The sequence below is a fragment of the Lingula anatina genome, chromosome 4, assembly GCF_051362555.1.
Source record: "Lingula anatina isolate TDL-2025a chromosome 4, LinAna3.0, whole genome shotgun sequence".
NCBI classification, from domain to species: Eukaryota; Metazoa; Brachiopoda; class Lingulata; order Lingulida; family Lingulidae; genus Lingula; species Lingula anatina.
The window spans coordinates 7,110,328-7,128,020 of NC_141770.1; the positions used below are offsets into that span (position 1 = coordinate 7,110,328).

The following is a 17,693-nucleotide window of genomic DNA, read 5'->3' on the forward strand; positions in this document are numbered from 1 at the left end:
ATATATATATATATATATAATGATTACTATCAGTACTTTTGTTTCTGGTTGTGTCAATTATTGGTGAGACTGCCATTGCTGGCTTTCAAGGTTTCCCATTCCTGAGGAAGAGGCAGAGCATGAAATAGGAAAGAAGACACAGTCTAGTCTCTTGTTATGTTTAGATAATTATAATTATAACTTTTGCATACAGTAATGTGCTGTTCTATTTGTTTTCATTAAAAGTCTATAAGTTTGTAATGCAACATGATGTTATATTTTCCATCAAATTCATATCGAAATAATATAAAGCTTGGTCACAAAGTGCTCACTTTATTCTCCAGTTTCCCATTCCGGAGGAAGAGGCAGAGCATGAAAAAGAACAGGAAAGACGACAGTCTAGTCTCTTGGTAAGAATAGATATTTTTCACTTTTTCCTTTTGCTTACAGTTACTGTACTACATGTTTTCATTGGTATCATCTCTTCAAAGTCTCTTGATTCATAATTGCAACATGGAATGGTACTTTCCATTAAATTGAATTTGAAATAATACTGAGCTGTTTTTAAAAAAAAAAAAGCATTCTCTTTAATTCTTCAGTTTCCCATTCCGGAGGAAGAGGCAGAGCATGAAAAAGACATAGAACAGATAGCAGAGTCCAGTCTCTTGGTAAGAAAAAATGAATTAATGTTTCATTTTTGCTTGCAGTTATGTACTGTACTATTTGTTTTGGTTAAAATAATCTTTTAGAGTCTCTTAGTGTAGAATGCAACACGATGAAATATTTTCCATCAAGTAAAGTTTTCCATCACTTCATTACACATATACAATATTGGTAAAGCATCAGCAGCTGACATAATGAACTGATATATGACATCTATGTGTTTTTAGACAGGCATACAGGCATACATGAATACAAGTTGCCTTTTGTTATGGAGCTAGCCTTAGCTTGTTGCTAAACAGGCAGTCTTAACAAAATGATTCTTGATCGCTTTTTATCATGATGTATAATGATGATTTTTTTTTCTTCTGATAAAAGTCAAGTGTGGACTGGAGAGGGATTCCAGGTTGGGACAAGGTAGACAAGCTGACAAACCACCTTCTCAATTTCACAGACTGAGACGTCTCTCACCCCTGATGATGTTATGACGTGCATCATTTGTATGATGACCTGGATGATTATGATAAACAAAGGTCTCCTCGGCCATACCTAGAACAACAGTCTGCTCTTTCTGGCAGATTTAAAAAGGGAAAGACAAAATCTACTGTTTCTCGAGATGTGGAGAGAAAAATTACTTTTGGCCAACTACGGCAAAAGGAGACTGGGCACAGGCAACTGAAGGGGTATTGGCACTGCCCGAACAGTGCTCTGACTTATGAAGAGTGGAAGAAAATTACTACAGAAAAAATGAAAGAAAAAAAGAAAAAAATTGAAACCAAATAGTGCTTGTAAAATAAATAAATAAATAAATAAATAAAAATAGTTGAAAATTGTTTGTCTACTGCTGTCAAATTTAGGTTTAGGTTTTTTTTTCTTAAAGTTGTGTTGATTAGATGTCATGTAAATTGATACTTATATTGAATGGATTTTTGTAAGTTAGAAATAATAACAGTTATACTGCTGTCATGTTTAGGGTTTTTTTTTTAAGTTGTGTTAATTAAATGTCATGTAAATTGATACTGCTGTCATGTTTAGGGTTTCATGGAAGTGTGGAGATCTTGATTTGTCTAATGAAGACATTATTGTTAAACTTGTTGGCATGATGGGAAAAATTGTGAGAAAGAAACTCAAAGGGAATTCTCAGAGTTTACCAGAGTTATTCGCAAAAAATAAAACCTGGTCTTTTTGGTTAAATTTTGTTCCCAGAGATTGCTTTTGATACATTTCTTCATATCTTTCTGTGAGAACAGGTGATTGGAATCTAAGAAATTTTTGTTTCAAAAACCAATGAGGCAAAAATGAAGGCGAGGCAGGAAATTACAAGAAGGTTTGTGCCTAATTTTTTAAATCAAAAGCACTAGAATAGGTGACTTGAATATTGATATATTTTAATCTTCTTATTCTATTCTCCACTTATAACTTCTTTTATAAACATGGGCCATTGCATCATTACGCATAGCATATTGAAAAGAATTGGAAACATTACATTTTTATTTAGTTATAACAGAAAAAAACAGTAATATATTATTGATTTTCAGAGTCAACAGTGTAGGTCTTAGGAGAAAAGATGTGAGAGACATAAGGAAGAAGTCACTGTGGTCAGATTTTTCCAGCTGCACTCCAAAGAAAGACACGAAAAGGACGGAGACTGAAAAGACTGATGGTGGTGGGGTCTCCCAAATAATGTTGACTCCCATCCAAGAAAAGGTAAAATAATGTTAGCACTTTATAAAAAAATTAATTTAATTTAAATGTATATAGGCAGAACATACCTTATCAGATGGCTTTGTGTTTGAATATATATATATATATATAAAATGATTATTATAGGTACTTTTGTTTCAGGTTGTGTCAATTATTGGTGAGACTGCCATTGCTGGCTTTCAAGGAGAAATTGACACATTCCAGCAAAAAATCAAAATGGAAAGTATACCAAAATTATAATTTATCTTCTATTTGTAGTATTTCATTGTATTCAACCATAATTATGAAAATATAATGGATAAAATATAATGGATAAAATGCTGAATGGGAAATCTGAGGCTCATGCTGTGTGAGGTCATTTACTTGTAGACAGTGCCCTTAGTGTCACTGCAACATCTTTAGCCCTGAACATCCCTCTCCCAAACCCTGAAGATTCTACTGTAGGCAGAACATTTTCTAGTGAGCATCCGTTCGCGTTCTGGGCGACTTAGCTTAGAAGCTGTTGTCTCAAATTGGCTCACTGATTAATGTCAAAAGTGCTTTTACCACAGACTCCTGGTGACCATAACATTAGTGGCCATGTTTCGTTTTGTGGGGTTTGATACCTTAACCTTGTTTCTGAGATAATGGGTTACTAAGATACTGGGATATATACATTATTCGCCTGAAAAATCCCATGATCTTGTTATTGAGTCATAAGCTTGACCTCTGATGACCTTGTAAATATTTGAAAATGATTGACAATGCCTATTTTAGTAGTAATTGCTTAACAAGTTTTTGTGATATTGAGTAACCGAAGTAAAGACATAGTGGCTTTTTTCACTCCTAAAATGCCTAACCTTGTAATTAGGTCATGAGCTTGACCTTAGGTGACCTTGGCAATAGTTGCAATAGATTGGCAATACCTAACTTAGTAGAAATTGATACTTAAAACATGTTTCTGTGACATTGGGTTCCCAAGATATGGGCTTCTCGGTGACCCATCCCATTCAATGGTGGCCATTTTAGATTTCTGCCAAAAAAAAAAGACTTTGTCATGGGGGGATTAATGGGGGAAATTTTTTGGGCTATTAACCCCTTTTAGCCCTCGTCATCAAAACGAACGGCAGCCATACTGGAGGGAGACCGGAATCGTCTGCTGCGCATGATCATGTCTACATGTACAATTTAGCATTTAATTTCTGTGTTTTCTTTGATATTAAACCGAGTAAAATGATGAATTACTGCAGGGTATATGATAGAGAGAAGATAAATAACTTTACAAGCGTTCACAGACTGCCTGCAGTGGTAACAATCCAAGGTGTAGGGACGAAAACCGTAAACGGAGGAGAGACTGAGGAGTGGCTTTGAATCAAGACTCATCGGACAAGTAAAGGATAAAACTAATTTATTTTACAGCAAAGAATGAAGACCCAGCTGTGCAGCCTTTACCATAAAAGAAAAAAAGCAGAAAACCAATGACCGAGGTGTATAAGATATGAGCGCACGTACACTGCATATTAGTAGTGCCCAAAAAGTCTTGGTGGAGAGTGTGTTGTAAAAACGTGTGGAAATACCCAGGCAGGGTTTCGACTTTCATTATGAAGACTCACTTATTGCCTTGGGTGTAATTTGTTATCAGTTATGGTGCTCTTTGGATTTTATCTGCTGTCATCTACCTCTTTAATACCTGGTTAGCATTATTGTCAATTAGCGTCAAGGCTACAATACAATGTACACAGCTCAGCTGGGCCAATTAAATCAATTACCTGTGTCATGTGTATTTGGAAGTTAGTGGTTTGATTTAAGATTTAGTGTAGTGTTAAGAGTAAATCTGTTTTGTAAGTATATATTCTAGCTCAGGTACCATTTAATTGAATGAACTTACTGAAATGAATTTGAAAAATGTTGAATTCTGTGTTTTCCTACTGTATTATGATGCAAGTTACAATATGAATAAAAATAACTATTGTTACCTTTTTTTGTTAATTAACATTTAGGAAATTGATCTGACATTTTCCCACCAAGCCACACTGAATGATTGGGTGCAAATAAATCTTGGTTATCCAAAAAAAAAAAAAAAAAAGGGGGACAGGTACAAAAGGCAGCTAGATGGCACACAAGGTAGAAGCAGCGAAAAAATATTCTTATATCTTTGTGACCAGCTGAGGAGACAGGATCTGAACATCAGGAGAGTGAAATTCAGTGCATGACAGGAGTTATTTAATTGGATTTGTTTATTTATTTAATTGTTCATTTGTTGTTTTAAAGTTGTTATCCTGATAGCTTGCATACAACAAGGACAGGTTTTCTATTTATTTAGAATTGTGAGCAGAAGCACAAGAAGAAATGAAAACACTTTTTCTTTCTCATATTTTAAAAGGCTAAATGGAAAAGTTTGCAAGAAATATAAAATTTTGTATCGTGCACCTCCTACAGATGGTCTGATATGCAGAAACAGATGGCTGTTGTACATGTAGGTTGTGCATTTTTAAATTGTGACCACCAGTTGTGGAATTCTCCTAAATAAAATTACAAACTGCTTAGTAACACCATCTAAGGCCTTACATACCCACACAGCACATATCAATTGTGAGTCTTCAATCAAGCATTTCTCTAGACATAGATTAAAAATATACTTAACAGGTTCCTCAAATTATGGTGGCTTGATTCGACTTAATATGCTCATGTACATGTTGCATTGCATCATTGAAAGTATGGAAATATTTTTCAACCAAAAGGAAAGGGACCCTGATAATCTGTCATTGAATTGTGCAACAATGTTTTGCATTTTATGTTTACTTTTATCCATACAAAATGTGCATTTTCCTATATTTTCAATCAAAAAAAGATCAATTCATGAACTGACTTGTTGTTATGTTACATTGAATGTCATAAGTTTGAAAATTACATTGCTTCTGTGAAGGTCTGGACTAATAATAAAATGCTAACAATGTTGCTACTGTGAATGGTTGAATTCATGGTAAAATGTTGAACTCTCAAACAACAGTCATGTTACAAATACTTCCTAATGAACCAAAATGAGGCACAAGAATGCTGAAATAATTTCTGACAGCTTCATGATGTACAGTTAAATCATATCTGACAGCAATATTTCTTGTCACAACCCTGCATACTGTCTTCTTTGAGTCCGTAAGGGTTGATCCTGATAGTCAGCTCAAATTTTTCCTTATATCTATCCTTCATGTAAAAAAGTTGCTTCTATGAAAGGTTGAACTTATAATTACACAGTAAACTCTCTAAAACTATAACTGTTATTACCCAATGAACAAGAAAAATGAAGTACAAGATAACTGAACTAGCTTCTGACAACATTCCACGATGTTGGGATACAGGGGTAGGTCAGGATTTCACGTCTTTGGACTGTCTTGAGTTTATATGGGTCGATCACGCTGATCAGCTGAAGTTTTCACATGTAGATACAATTTTCCTTTTGGTGTACTTGATCACGATATGAAGATTATTTCATTTAATTTGGTTCACCTATATTTACGCTACTATTCCCCGTCGTTCTTTCCCTCCAGAATGGCCGCTGGACGAGTGTTACGGAGCAAATATGACGTCACTGTAATGGGTTAATACCAGAATCAGTTGTGAAACCTTTGTCACCAATTTTTTCCAACCTAAGTTTATTGACTGGCCTAAACCTGTAGCAAAAAAATATATTACTAATATTATAACATCTTTTTTGTCAGCAAAATGAATGTTTTGTGTTAATTCCTGTTTTTTTCCCACAGAAGTCCCGGATAAAATACAGGAACAACCCAAGAAAGGCATCAAAGAAGACAAGTAAGAATTTTTTTAAATATTACTTCAATAATCATCAGAGAAGCACCCAAATTAATGTACACATAAACTGATATGCGTTCTATAAGCAAAAGGTTTAACAGCTGATATTTTTCTATTTTATGATGTATATTATGTACAATTTTCAGAGGACTCCAGAATGGACATGGTGATAAATGTGGAAAACGAAAAACCTTTCATGTTTGAAGAGACTGGTAGAGATTGACGAGGAAAAATTGAAATTGAAGAAGGAGGTTTTTGAATTCAGAAAGAGAAAATGGGAGACAAAAGTTACCCAAATCAATTTACAGTCAATTTTAAATTAAATCCCAATAAATAGTTATTTACATGAACATGGCTCCTAGTTGTTTCAGTCAATAACTTGAAAATGAAGGATTTCAAAATCAAATAAAATATCCTGTGACCATTTTACTCAGGCAATGAGACCATAAAACCAAATATTTGTGCTCAAGAAAGAATGAAAATTACAGACTTAATAACATCTGTCCAAAGCTGAGGCATTATGGAGTCATGAACATACGGATCAGAGATATGGGGTTATACTACTCTAACAGACAGGTCTCCATTGGGAAAAACTAAACCTCAGTTTTTGTAAACAACTTTATCCTCAAACCACGCAGTAAAATGAGAGAACGAAACTATTCCTGCTCACACAAAGATTTAAGTACAATTAATAAAATTTTGGCTTAAAATGTTACGCTTAGATAATTACAACCTACTTAAACAAGCATGCCTAGATGAATTACACTATCAACAAAAAACTTGTCAAATCTTAAAGATGTTAACCTCTCACGGAGTAAAGTTATCATGAAACTCCTATTTGAAACTCCTCTTTGACCTCAGAACAACTGATGAAAAGTTTTCTATCATTATGAAATCCCAAGAAGAAGAAACCCTAATTGCATTGGCTAAGTTTCTCTCCTTTGCTTTTACTAGAAGGGATCTAGAAGACAGTGCTGCACCTATCGGCAATTGAGTAGTAACTTGAGTTAAACAATTGTCTTTAGTAAGTTAGAAGTCATACACATTGTAATTGGTTAATAGTATACTCATTTAAAAAACATTTATATTGTCATTTTTAACCACCCAGGGGCCGGTTTCACAAAGCAGTAGTTAGTTAGCGATCGGTAGTTAGCCTCTCGCTAGTTATAGTGCCGTTTCACGAAGCAGTCGCTAGTTCTCTCGCTCGTTATTGTCTCGTTGTTGCCTTGGATATTTAACGACTGGTCAGACCAGTCGCTAACTCTAGAGTTTCATCGTACGCATGCGCAATGAGTGAAATAAAAAGGTTGCTTAGTTACCATTGTCTGTCGTTTGTCTTTGTATCCAATATGGCGGCTACTTTTCTTGCTATCCGTACCGCCAGACGGCAACGTAGAATACGACGTTTTCATGAAAGGCAGAATCTATTAGAATATACACACAATGATGCAATTTACGAGAGGTTGCACCTAGCTGTGACAAAAAGAGCGGCAAAAAGGTGGTGGAGATCCTTTACGACGACCTCAAAGCAGACGTTCTTATGCATTTCCAGCCACCAAAAATTGGAGAGTTAGTGCTTTCGTGACACTTTTACGCAAGAATTCCACTTCCGGCAGACGGTTTCGAGAGTACGGTGAGTAACGAGAGAACTAACGACCGAACTTTACGACTGAACTTAGCGATGAGTTAACGACTGCTTCGTGAAACACCCCTCGAAAATCGCTAAGTTTGCTCGTTAGCGAGGTAGATCAGTAGTTAGTTGTTCTAACTAACTACTGCTTTGTGAAACCGGCCCCAGGTGGATGCATACGTTACAATGAATAAACTATGAAACTATTGAAAACATAAACGCCTTCTACAGATCCTATCACTGCTATATATTACACCATACACAATTCATACTCTCAGACTGTACAACCTTTGAACCATGAAACCTCAAGCTAGTGAACCTTCTGACTATTGAACTTTTTGAACCACTGGATCTTGGCATCATCAAACAATCAGACCATTGAACCCTCTGACTAGCAAACCTTTGGAACAGCTGGACATTTGCATCATCAAACCATCAGACCAATGAACCTTCTGACTGCTGTCAATGAACTTAAAATAATTTCATAAATAATTTCATAAATAATTTCATAAATTCACAAAATGATAATATTTAGTAATTAAAATAAATATCAGAATCAGAAACAGACAAAAATAGGCAAAAATACAGAAAAATATCTAAATTGCTACTTCATTTTGATATACTCAGGACATACATTAGCATCATATCCATACTGCTTAAGATAAAATAATATCATAAAATAATCCAATCATGCTGATTTTCTAGAAGAATTAAAATTAAAAAAAAAAAAAAAAACAGTTTATCAGTTTAGGGTAAACAACAGAAGTGTTACAAAGTGCTGACCATGGCAATGACACTGGACAGACACAGTGATCAGAATATACTAGTAGACAGACTGAGTGTCTGTATATAATAAATATGTGATAAAATTTGCATAATACAACTTAATGACCTCACAATAACAGAGATCATCTATAATGACCTGAAATATATGTATTCGCATTAAAACATTTTCACATAAGTCTTGTTCTCTTCAGTAATGGCTTACTGTCTACCACAATCTCACGATATATGCTACCTCTACTAGTACTGTAACAGTTTCCATGCATTTGGGGAAAATTATTATAACACATCACAACTGAGCTGAAATATCAATTCACTCTTAAACATTTCCATTGTGTCTTATCTATCTTCAGTGATAGAGTATTGTCCAACACAATCTCCTTGCTTTATATATCCTGCCTCTATAGTTTCCATGTATATGGGGAAATTGATTCTTTGTGTTACCTGGAACCACAGGATCTGCCGTGTCTGGAAGTCTTGTTCTGGGTGGTTCTGGCAGCACTCTCTCTCACTCAGTATAAAACTGACCTCTTGGTCTGCCAGCAGCTCTTTACACAATTCCAGAAGTGTATTTGCTAAAAACATAAATGAAATGAGTGTAACTGTTTGAAATGAATTTGGACCATCTCTGTAATATAGTGCAAACTACTATTAGGAACCATCTAATGATACTTTATTCATATATAGGATGGTTTTGTAAGATGCACAAGATCATTTTTGTATCACCATACTTGATATTTATATCTTGATAATGCTCACATAAATTAAAATAAAAGTATTCATTTTGTGTTTTGAGCACTTAATGACAATAAAACTTGAATTTGTCTGCTATCTGCAAGAAGTCACCTGTTTACAATGGCTGCCCTGTCTCATTTATCCTAAAACTTGCCACATCCCGTGTCTTGCACAACTGGGTGAGATGAAGATGTTCCTGTTGCTGCCTTTTAGTATCTGCTTCAGTCTTATAAAATACATTCCCCCCATGTTCAGCCAGTTAAAATCTGTTCAACTAGAAGACACCATGCTGTATGGAGACAGGAGCTGGAAAAAGAGACATTACAATGTATAAGTGAAGGTACACAAATTACCTTGCCTTATGGAGGCTACTGAGCACAACTGTGACAAAAGGGACCAGCACATTCTCAGATTGAACATAGTTAAATATACAGAACTCTGCTAAACCTGTTGGAACTTTTGTGAAATTTGAACACAAAATGCCTAATAATTGTTAAAATCTGGGATAATTATATCAATCCAATGACATGATGTATCCCAATGAGATGATGTATTCATACATTTTTAATCCGGAATGATTAGATTATTTTTAAAATGTAAGAAGCTTTACAAGACTTTGAACCCATTTGTTAATTTAAATATCAATAAAAGTTCATTCACAGTCATTTAGAGCAGGGCAAAGGCAGCAACGTCGATGCTATCGTATATCTGTTTGGCGGAAGATCGTTGCTTCGTTAAATTATTATGTAACGCTACATAAACATCAAATACCATTGTTTAACCATAGAAATGCATTGTTTCAGGTATGTTTTGTGCCTGGTGTTCAAGCCATGGTCAAAGGTCCAAGAAAGGCACTGACATCTGGACCAAATTTGGGTGCCAGACGTACAGAGAAGACACTATTAAGAGACATGAACAGTCCACCATGCATCAGGTGTCTCACAGTTTGGAGGTGGAGATAAAATAAGTTTTAAACTCACAAGTACAAATTCTAGATTGTTTCAGAAGAGTGCACTGCATTTTATTAACTTTACTTCAATGTAACCTGATGTCAATGAAGCCATAAAAACAATGTGAAATGCCTTATGTCTCAGAGATTTATTCAAAAATAAAAGTGAAGTTCAATTCAGAGCCATGACTATTGTTTATATAAAGTAAAACTTGACACAGGAACATCTACAAAATGATCATAGTTATCATTAAAGAAATGATGAATTCTCTTACCATAAAAATGACCTTTTAGACTTCATAAATTGCCCAGAATGCAGGTATTTGCACCAATTTTTCAAAATTTTCGCGGGGGAGCATGCCACCGGACCCCCCTAGCCTTTGGCGCTCGCTTCCAGAGACCCTCACCATAACTGCTCTTCCCCCACCTTATGATTTCAAGTTGTGGAGAACACTGACTGTGGCTTTTTTGCATACATTTCTCATAACATTACTTCAAAGGTAAAAGGCATAGACCAGAAGCAGAATGTAACTTAATTTGGAGACTCTAGAAGGGAAAGAGCTTAAAACCAAAGTGGCTTATATTCACTTGAAACTTTACTGAGAAGGTTAGTTACTCATTCCATGCTAATCTGTTTGTTTCTTTTCAGTCAAGGCCAGAGCTGGCCAGGAGGACTCAGTAAGGACTGAGAACCTATCAGGTTTGTATTGAGGCATCTTGATAATGAGCATATATATGCTCATGAGCATATACTGTATATATATATATATATATATATATATATATATATATATATATACTTGGATCTCCCATTTTATGTTCCATCCCGTATTAAGCAATTTTCTTTCTTTTAGATCAGCACCTTTTTTCCAAAACAGAAGCCTCTAGGAGAAAATGGTTGTTGTTTAGTATGCTAGTCCTTTTTTTTCAGCTGAGTCCCGATCTGACCAGGACCCAGTGCGGACTGAGGACCAAGAGAGGATACAGTAGGTTTGTAAAAAGGCACCTAATGTGATTTATGAACAGTGACAAAAAGGTCCCAAAACCATTGAAACCAATTTTTTCCTTGAAATGGCAATGTTGCTGGTCTTGTTGAGCACTTGCTTGACTGAAATCTTTGGTAAAACTATTTAAAAATGAAGTGTGGCATTTGCCTCACCTGATAAAGAGTTTAGTTAAATGAAAGTTTTACAAATAAACCAAAATTAAGAATATCTAAGAAAAAATGCCCTTACTGCCACTAAGTATTCTGTGACAAAGCTTTGAAAAACAATATACATTTCCTGAATGGGTTAAGTATCAGGTTAATACTGTTATTGGCAATACAAGTTAAATACCCCTCAGTTTTGTTAATGTACTGTAAATGAATTGAGTTATTTGTATTATTTAATATTTTTATGGGGTTGCTCATTTTAATATTTTGCTTTGCATTTTAGATAACACTGAAGAAGAGGATTATAAGGCTCTTAATGGTGAGGGCAAGGTAGGTATGAAAAGAAAAGGTAACGTCCCTTCCTGTTCACTTAAATGGAGAAAGAAACTTTCATACAGTAGGTATGACATTTCTTCTAAAACAATATTAAGTCAAAGACATGCCTGGTTGACTAGAGATGAAATAGACCTAGCCCATGGAATTTCATCAGATATGTTCTCAAAGGTAGGGGGCTTTCATGGTACTTGTGCCCTAGAGTTTGTTAAAAATGGTCTTATCTTATCCACTCCCACTTCTTCATTTGTGCGAATAGTTTATCTTAACTCCCATTGGCTTACTCTTTCCAACATTAATAGCAATATTTGCAATTGTGTTCAAATTCCAGACCTAGACCCAGACTGAAGGGTAAGATTGCTGAGATCGTTGCCTCATTGCTTTTTGCTCCATCCAAGCAAATTGTTTTGGAGCATAAAGACGTTCAGGAGCAAACTGGCAGAAATGACTGTGGTCTTTTTGCCATTGCTACGTAATGCAATGGATCTTTGCTTTGGAACAAGACCTTCATTTGGGAGCAAAGGACAATGAGGGAACATCTCAGCAAGTGTTTTGAAAGGGGTAGGCTGGAAATGTTCCCATATAGATCAGAGAACTGCCACCACACAAGACCAAAATTGTCTAAATTTCCAATATATTGTCATTGTGGGCAGGTCTATTATAGAAACCAGGACTGGATTGAATGTGAAGACTGTCTGCAAGGGTTCTATCTCAAATGTGAAGGGATCCAGTCACCTGCCCTGGAGAATCTACAGCACACATTGGCAGTGTTGCAACAGCTCTTAGGGTGGTATTCTATAGAGCTGTAATCTGTCAGATAGACACATCGAACTAGTTGGGGGATATTCTTGCTAAGTGCAATCATTGCAATTAGCTTAAATGGCTGAGTAACTGAGGAGAAGGTATGTATGTACGACAGAAACCAGGACTGGATTGAATGTGCAGACTGCCTGCAATCAATTAAAGTGCATCTCAAGTGTGAATGGATCCAGTCATCCACCCTGGAGAATCTATAGCAGTCATGTTGTGTCTGTACATAAAAATCACAGAATATTTATTTATGCCAAATTGTATTTATGGTAATGACATAAAAGTCATTTTTACTTTCCATATAGTATGTCATGTAACTCAGACAAATAAAATATTTCACTGAAAAGAATTACTGTTTTTAGCTTTCTGAATATAACTCAAATGTGTTGACATCAGTCTTCATCTTTACAGCAGCAGGCAACAAGACCATAAAACCAAATATTTGTGTTCAAGAAACAATGAAAATCACAGATAAAGTAGCACCTGTCCAAAGCTGGGACATTACGGAATCATGAACAGTTACATGTAGTAAAACATAAACACCCTCCACAAATATTATCATTGCTATATTACAACATGTACCATTCATAATTTGGGACAACCTACGAACCATGAAACCTCAGACAAATGAACCTTCTGACTAGCCAACCTATGGAACAATTGGACCTTTGATTCATCAAACTATCAGACCAATGAACCTTCTGACTATTGAACCTTTTGAACCATTGGATCTTGGCATCATCAAACTAACAGACCAATGAACCTTCTGACTACTGTCATGCACCTGACAAATCATTTAACAATGAACTTACAACCATTTCATAAATTCACAAAATAACAATTAAAACAATATCAGAATCAGACAAACAAATCTACATTGCTACTTAATTTTGATAACCTGTGTACATACTGTAGCAGAATTTCCAAACTGCTAAAGACAACAAAATAAACAGGTACAATTTATGATATCATTAAACAACATCATAAAACAATCCAATCTTACCGATTTTCAGGAGGACACTGCCTTATACACATTCAAAGTCATTCAGAAAATTTGAATAAAAATACAGTTTATCAGTTCTAGGGTTAACAAGATGATGCACAAAGTGCTGGACAGACACAGTGATCAGAATATAGACAGACTGAGTGTCTGTATATAATAAATATGCCATAAAATGTCCATTATGCAACTTAATGACCTCACAATAACAGAGATCATTTATAACACATTATATCTGACCTGAAATATATGTATTCACATTAAAACATTTTCACAGAAGTCTTGTTCTCTTCAGTGATGGCTAATTGTCTACCACAATCTCACTGTATATGCTACCTGTACTAGTACTGTAACAGTTTCCATGCATATGGGGAAAATTATTATAACACATCACAACTGAGCTGAAATATCAATTCGCTTTTAAACATTTCCAATGTGTCTATTTGTCTTCAGTGATAGAGTATTGTCCAACACAATCTCCTTGCTTTATATACCCTGCCTCTATAGTTTCTATGCATATGGGGAAAATTGATTCTTTGTGTTACCTGGAACCCACATTTGTTGTGTAATTGTATTGTTTCATATAACTGGCTCCCCAGGATCTGCTGTGTTTGGAAGTCTTGTTCTGGGTGGTTCTGGCAGCACTTTCTCTCACTCAGTATAAAACTGACCTCTTGGTCTGCCAGCAGCTCTTTACACAAATCCAGAAATGTATTTGCTAAAAACATAAATGAAATGAGTATAACTGTTTGCAATGCAATTGAATCATCTCTGTAATATAGTCCAAACTATTATTAGGAACCATCTGATGATACATTATTCATATACAGGATGCTTTTGTAAGATGCACAATTTCATTTTTGTATCACCATGCTTGATATGCAACTGTAAAAATCTGGGATAATTATATCAATTGGCTTTGGCTACTTAAAAGACATTTTCTGAGGAGTAATTTGAGAGGAGTCACAAAGGAAATTACTAATAAAAAATTTAATTCAAGACAGAATTACTTTAACTAAAAAGGAAACAAAAATATCATAATTGGTTTCTTTCTCTACAGTGGAAGATTAGGAGACCAATTACATATTGTTACACGACTTGTAAAACAATATCCACCATTAGTTTAGTGTAGCACCTGCAAGCAGTCCAGTTACTGTCATGACAATGGGTCATCCAAGGGAAGAAATGACCACTGCTCCACTTTGGATTCAATGAATTTCGTCCCAAACTGACCACATCAAGCAGGCCACTACAGAGACACTTCACCATGTACAACAACTGTCCAACCATGTGTATGAGCTAAAAAAAAAAGATAAACATTCATTATGCTTATGATAACTCATAATTTTCCAAGTCACATAAGTCATGAAATCCAAAAAACCTGTGATAATTGGTGTCAAAACAAAACCAACCGTTCATTTTGTGTACAACCTGCAAAAAGTCCAGTTCCCTGTTTACCATGGCTGTCCTGTCTCTGGCACTTCACAACCCATTCATCCTGAAACTTGCTGTCTTGCACAGTTGCATGAGATGAAGGAATATTCCTGCAGCTGTTATTTCCTATTTCATATTAATAATACATCCCCCCCATGTCCAGCCAGGTAAAGTCAGTTCACCTAGAAGACACCATGCTCTATGGAGACTGGAGCTGGAAAAAGAGACAAAAGATAATATTAATGAAGTGACATAAATTATCTTAATAAAAAGAACATTGACAGTCCACAAGAGCCAGAAGAATATTAGGGACCATTCCTAGACTAACTCAGGGGCGGATTTAGGCCATCCTCCGGGATCTTCCAGAAGAAGGTCAGATTTTTAAGTTTACATTGGCGAGTAACTAATCTTTTCTACTGGAAGACGGTCTAACATGGAGGATGGATCAATAAAGATAATTCGGAGGCCTGTCAGAAAATTACCTGTAACTGTTGATCAATGTATTTCTGAGGGGATTCTTGCTAAATTGCAATCAACTTGAGCAGCTTAGATGTCTGTCACACCTACTGAAGCTGCTAAAGGGTAATTAATTATCAGTAGGCACGCCAGACATCTAAGCTGCTAAGCTAAAAGCAATTCAGCAAGAAATCCCTCAGAAATAAATTGATTAACATTTGGTCTGGGAATGGTCCCTTAAATGGTCACATGCCTCGATCCCCACACGACTGTATGGTCGAATGGAGTCGAGATTTGATTAATGTGCCCATGCCTGAACGACACCAGTGGAGGCGTGTGAGAGGTGGAGTGACCATTACAGGATTAAGCAGTCTTCCTTTCATGTAGGTCTGCCATATTAAGGCCGTGGACCAGTTAGCACTCGGATCTTCTCATTGCTTCTTGATTATATATAACTCTGCTAGTACTTTTTTATGTTTTACCTCAGATGTTTCAAGGATCGAACTCGGAGCTACTGAATAACACTTATAACACTGGGATCACCGGATCCCTACGTCTATTCTCTACCTCTTGTATCTGCAGGTCCTTCTCTCTCTCTCTCTCTCTCTCAAAAGCCCCGCCCAACTGTCGCTTTCAATCCCAAGACTTCCGGTACCAGATCACTGCAACAAAGTACTCACCCTTTTGTCATCAAGAATGTCTTTGCATACATTTAAAGGGATGCTGGAATCGTGAAATGTCATACTGCTTTAGATAAAACTTTAATGGTAACTCATAGATATATCTTATCCTTGGAATAACGTTATTTCACTAACGTGCAAAATTTTCCCGCTCCGCCCGACTAAGTAGGTCAAAGAAAACTCGCAGTGAATACTGGGTCACATCTCGGCACATCCGGTCACATGAAGCGCCACAGTTTTACTCTGCGTCCAAGTTATTATATCTTTTGATTTTTCGTTTAGATATGATATTATTGATTATTGATTGAGAATAAATTACTACAAAAAAGGTAATAATAAATTTTTTATTGTTATTATTATATATTTTCTTTTTGCTTCAACTTTTGCTGGATCTCAGCACTGCTAACACAACGCCCAATATTTGAGCAAATAGAGCATTTAAGGACCTTCGCATTTAGAGTGATTACCATTAAAAGTAAAATAAACGTAGCCTACTTGAAAATATTCTAAAGTCAATTTTTTCCCCAAATATCCTGCAAATCTACTAGTAAGCCTACTTGTAGGCCTACTTGTAGGCCTACTTTACTTTTATAGACTGCGCTATCTAGAGACTATGCTTAGGCTATATTAGATGCGCGTTAATTTTTTCTAAAACGTTCCAAATTTTTTTCCCAATTTCAAGTATATTTTCTCAATGCCTGGTAACGAAGGTGTTGCAATTGGCTTCCTAACAGAGTGCAGCTTTGTCGTGTTACGTGTAAAATATTTGATTGTGCCCTGTCAACATATCGTTCATCTAATCATGAGGGCCCGCTGGGAAGGGGGGGGGGAGTGATCACATTTCACGGCCGCGGAAAATATCATCAAATCACAAATTACAAATTACATAAATTGAATTAGAATTTTATTCATATCTCATTGAAAATGCGAGTCCGGCGAGCTGAAAATAACTATCATCGAGTATAATGACTTCGTTCCACTATAAGGACGAGGGATAGAAACCCGCAATTCACGATTCACAGGAATGGGGTGCTTCACATCACGGGGAACGATAAGTGGCTGTTACGGGTAAGGAAAATACCCAACGGGGCCTTCAGTCCTTGTCTTAACTAAAATGAGGATTTAATCAATGTCTATAATATTTCAAAACATTATTTAAAGCAACTAAAATTAATGATCTGGAGAAAAAATACGTCACGAAGGATTTTCAGCTTTTAAAAGTAGCTGCAAGTTATTTGTTGCGTTATTTAAGATAAACATTCTAGACATTTTCTGAGACGTTAAATATTAAACTTGCTTCCAAACAAGTAGGCCTACCTTATTTTTCTAATTTATTGAAAATAAACTTATAGGCAAATGTGAGATGGAGTTGCGAGTGACAGTAGAGAAGGTCTAAAAATGAGTCTGCATTTCGTGTTTTGAATATGATTAGCACAGTGCTGAGCTAACTTATGCAACAATTTTCGTGTGCATTTAAAGACTCATGATCACTAAAGGAAGAGCGAGAGACAAAATGTAGTTCTTATTCATCTATACAACGTACCTCCGACCGTGTTGGGAGTTCGACCCCCTTGAGGACTCAGATGATAGCTGTCGTC

The 17,693-nt window shown here is 35.8% G+C and overlaps 1 protein-coding gene across 8 annotated transcripts; it reads right to left on the bottom strand.

Moving 5' to 3' along the window:
* Positions 1–311: 311 nt before the first annotated feature.
* Positions 312–16,265, bottom strand: LOC106162405 (uncharacterized). 8 transcript variants are annotated; one of them, XR_015333817.1, is made up of 6 exons: positions 15,983–16,265; positions 14,957–15,173; positions 14,661–14,824; positions 14,071–14,243; positions 9,392–9,586; positions 312–9,120 (listed from the first exon to the last, which is right to left on the bottom strand). XR_015333817.1 is itself a non-coding variant. In XM_087010748.1 (6 exons), exons 3-5 carry the CDS (start codon positions 14,683–14,685, stop codon positions 9,555–9,557), a joined length of 219 nt encoding a protein of 72 aa, XP_086866874.1. In that variant the 5' UTR covers positions 14,686–14,824; positions 14,957–15,173; positions 16,096–16,265; the 3' UTR covers positions 312–9,120; positions 9,392–9,554. The 8 variants fall into 8 exon arrangements, 6 of the variants coding, with proteins under 6 accessions (XP_086866874.1, XP_086866872.1, XP_086866870.1 ...); XR_015333818.1 differs by having other exon boundaries at positions 15,898–16,265; XM_087010748.1 differs by having other exon boundaries at positions 14,082–14,243; positions 16,096–16,265.
* Between the last annotated feature and the right edge of the window lie 1,428 nt (positions 16,266–17,693).

What these genes read in the sequence shown, in the direction of transcription:
- LOC106162405 (XM_087010743.1), bottom strand. Translation starts at nt 16,158, where the DNA reads ATGACATTTCACGATTCCAGCATCCCTTTAAATGTATGCAAAGACATT. An exon ending in ACATTCTTGATGACAAAAGG is followed by an intron (nt 14,825 to 16,095) that starts GTGAGTACTTTG and finishes TTTTTTTTTTAG; the next exon opens with CTCATACACATGGTTGGACA. An exon ending in GGTGCTACACTAAACTAATG is followed by an intron (nt 14,244 to 14,641) that starts GTGGATATTGTT and finishes TTATGTTTTTAG; the next exon opens with CAAATACATTTCTGGATTTG.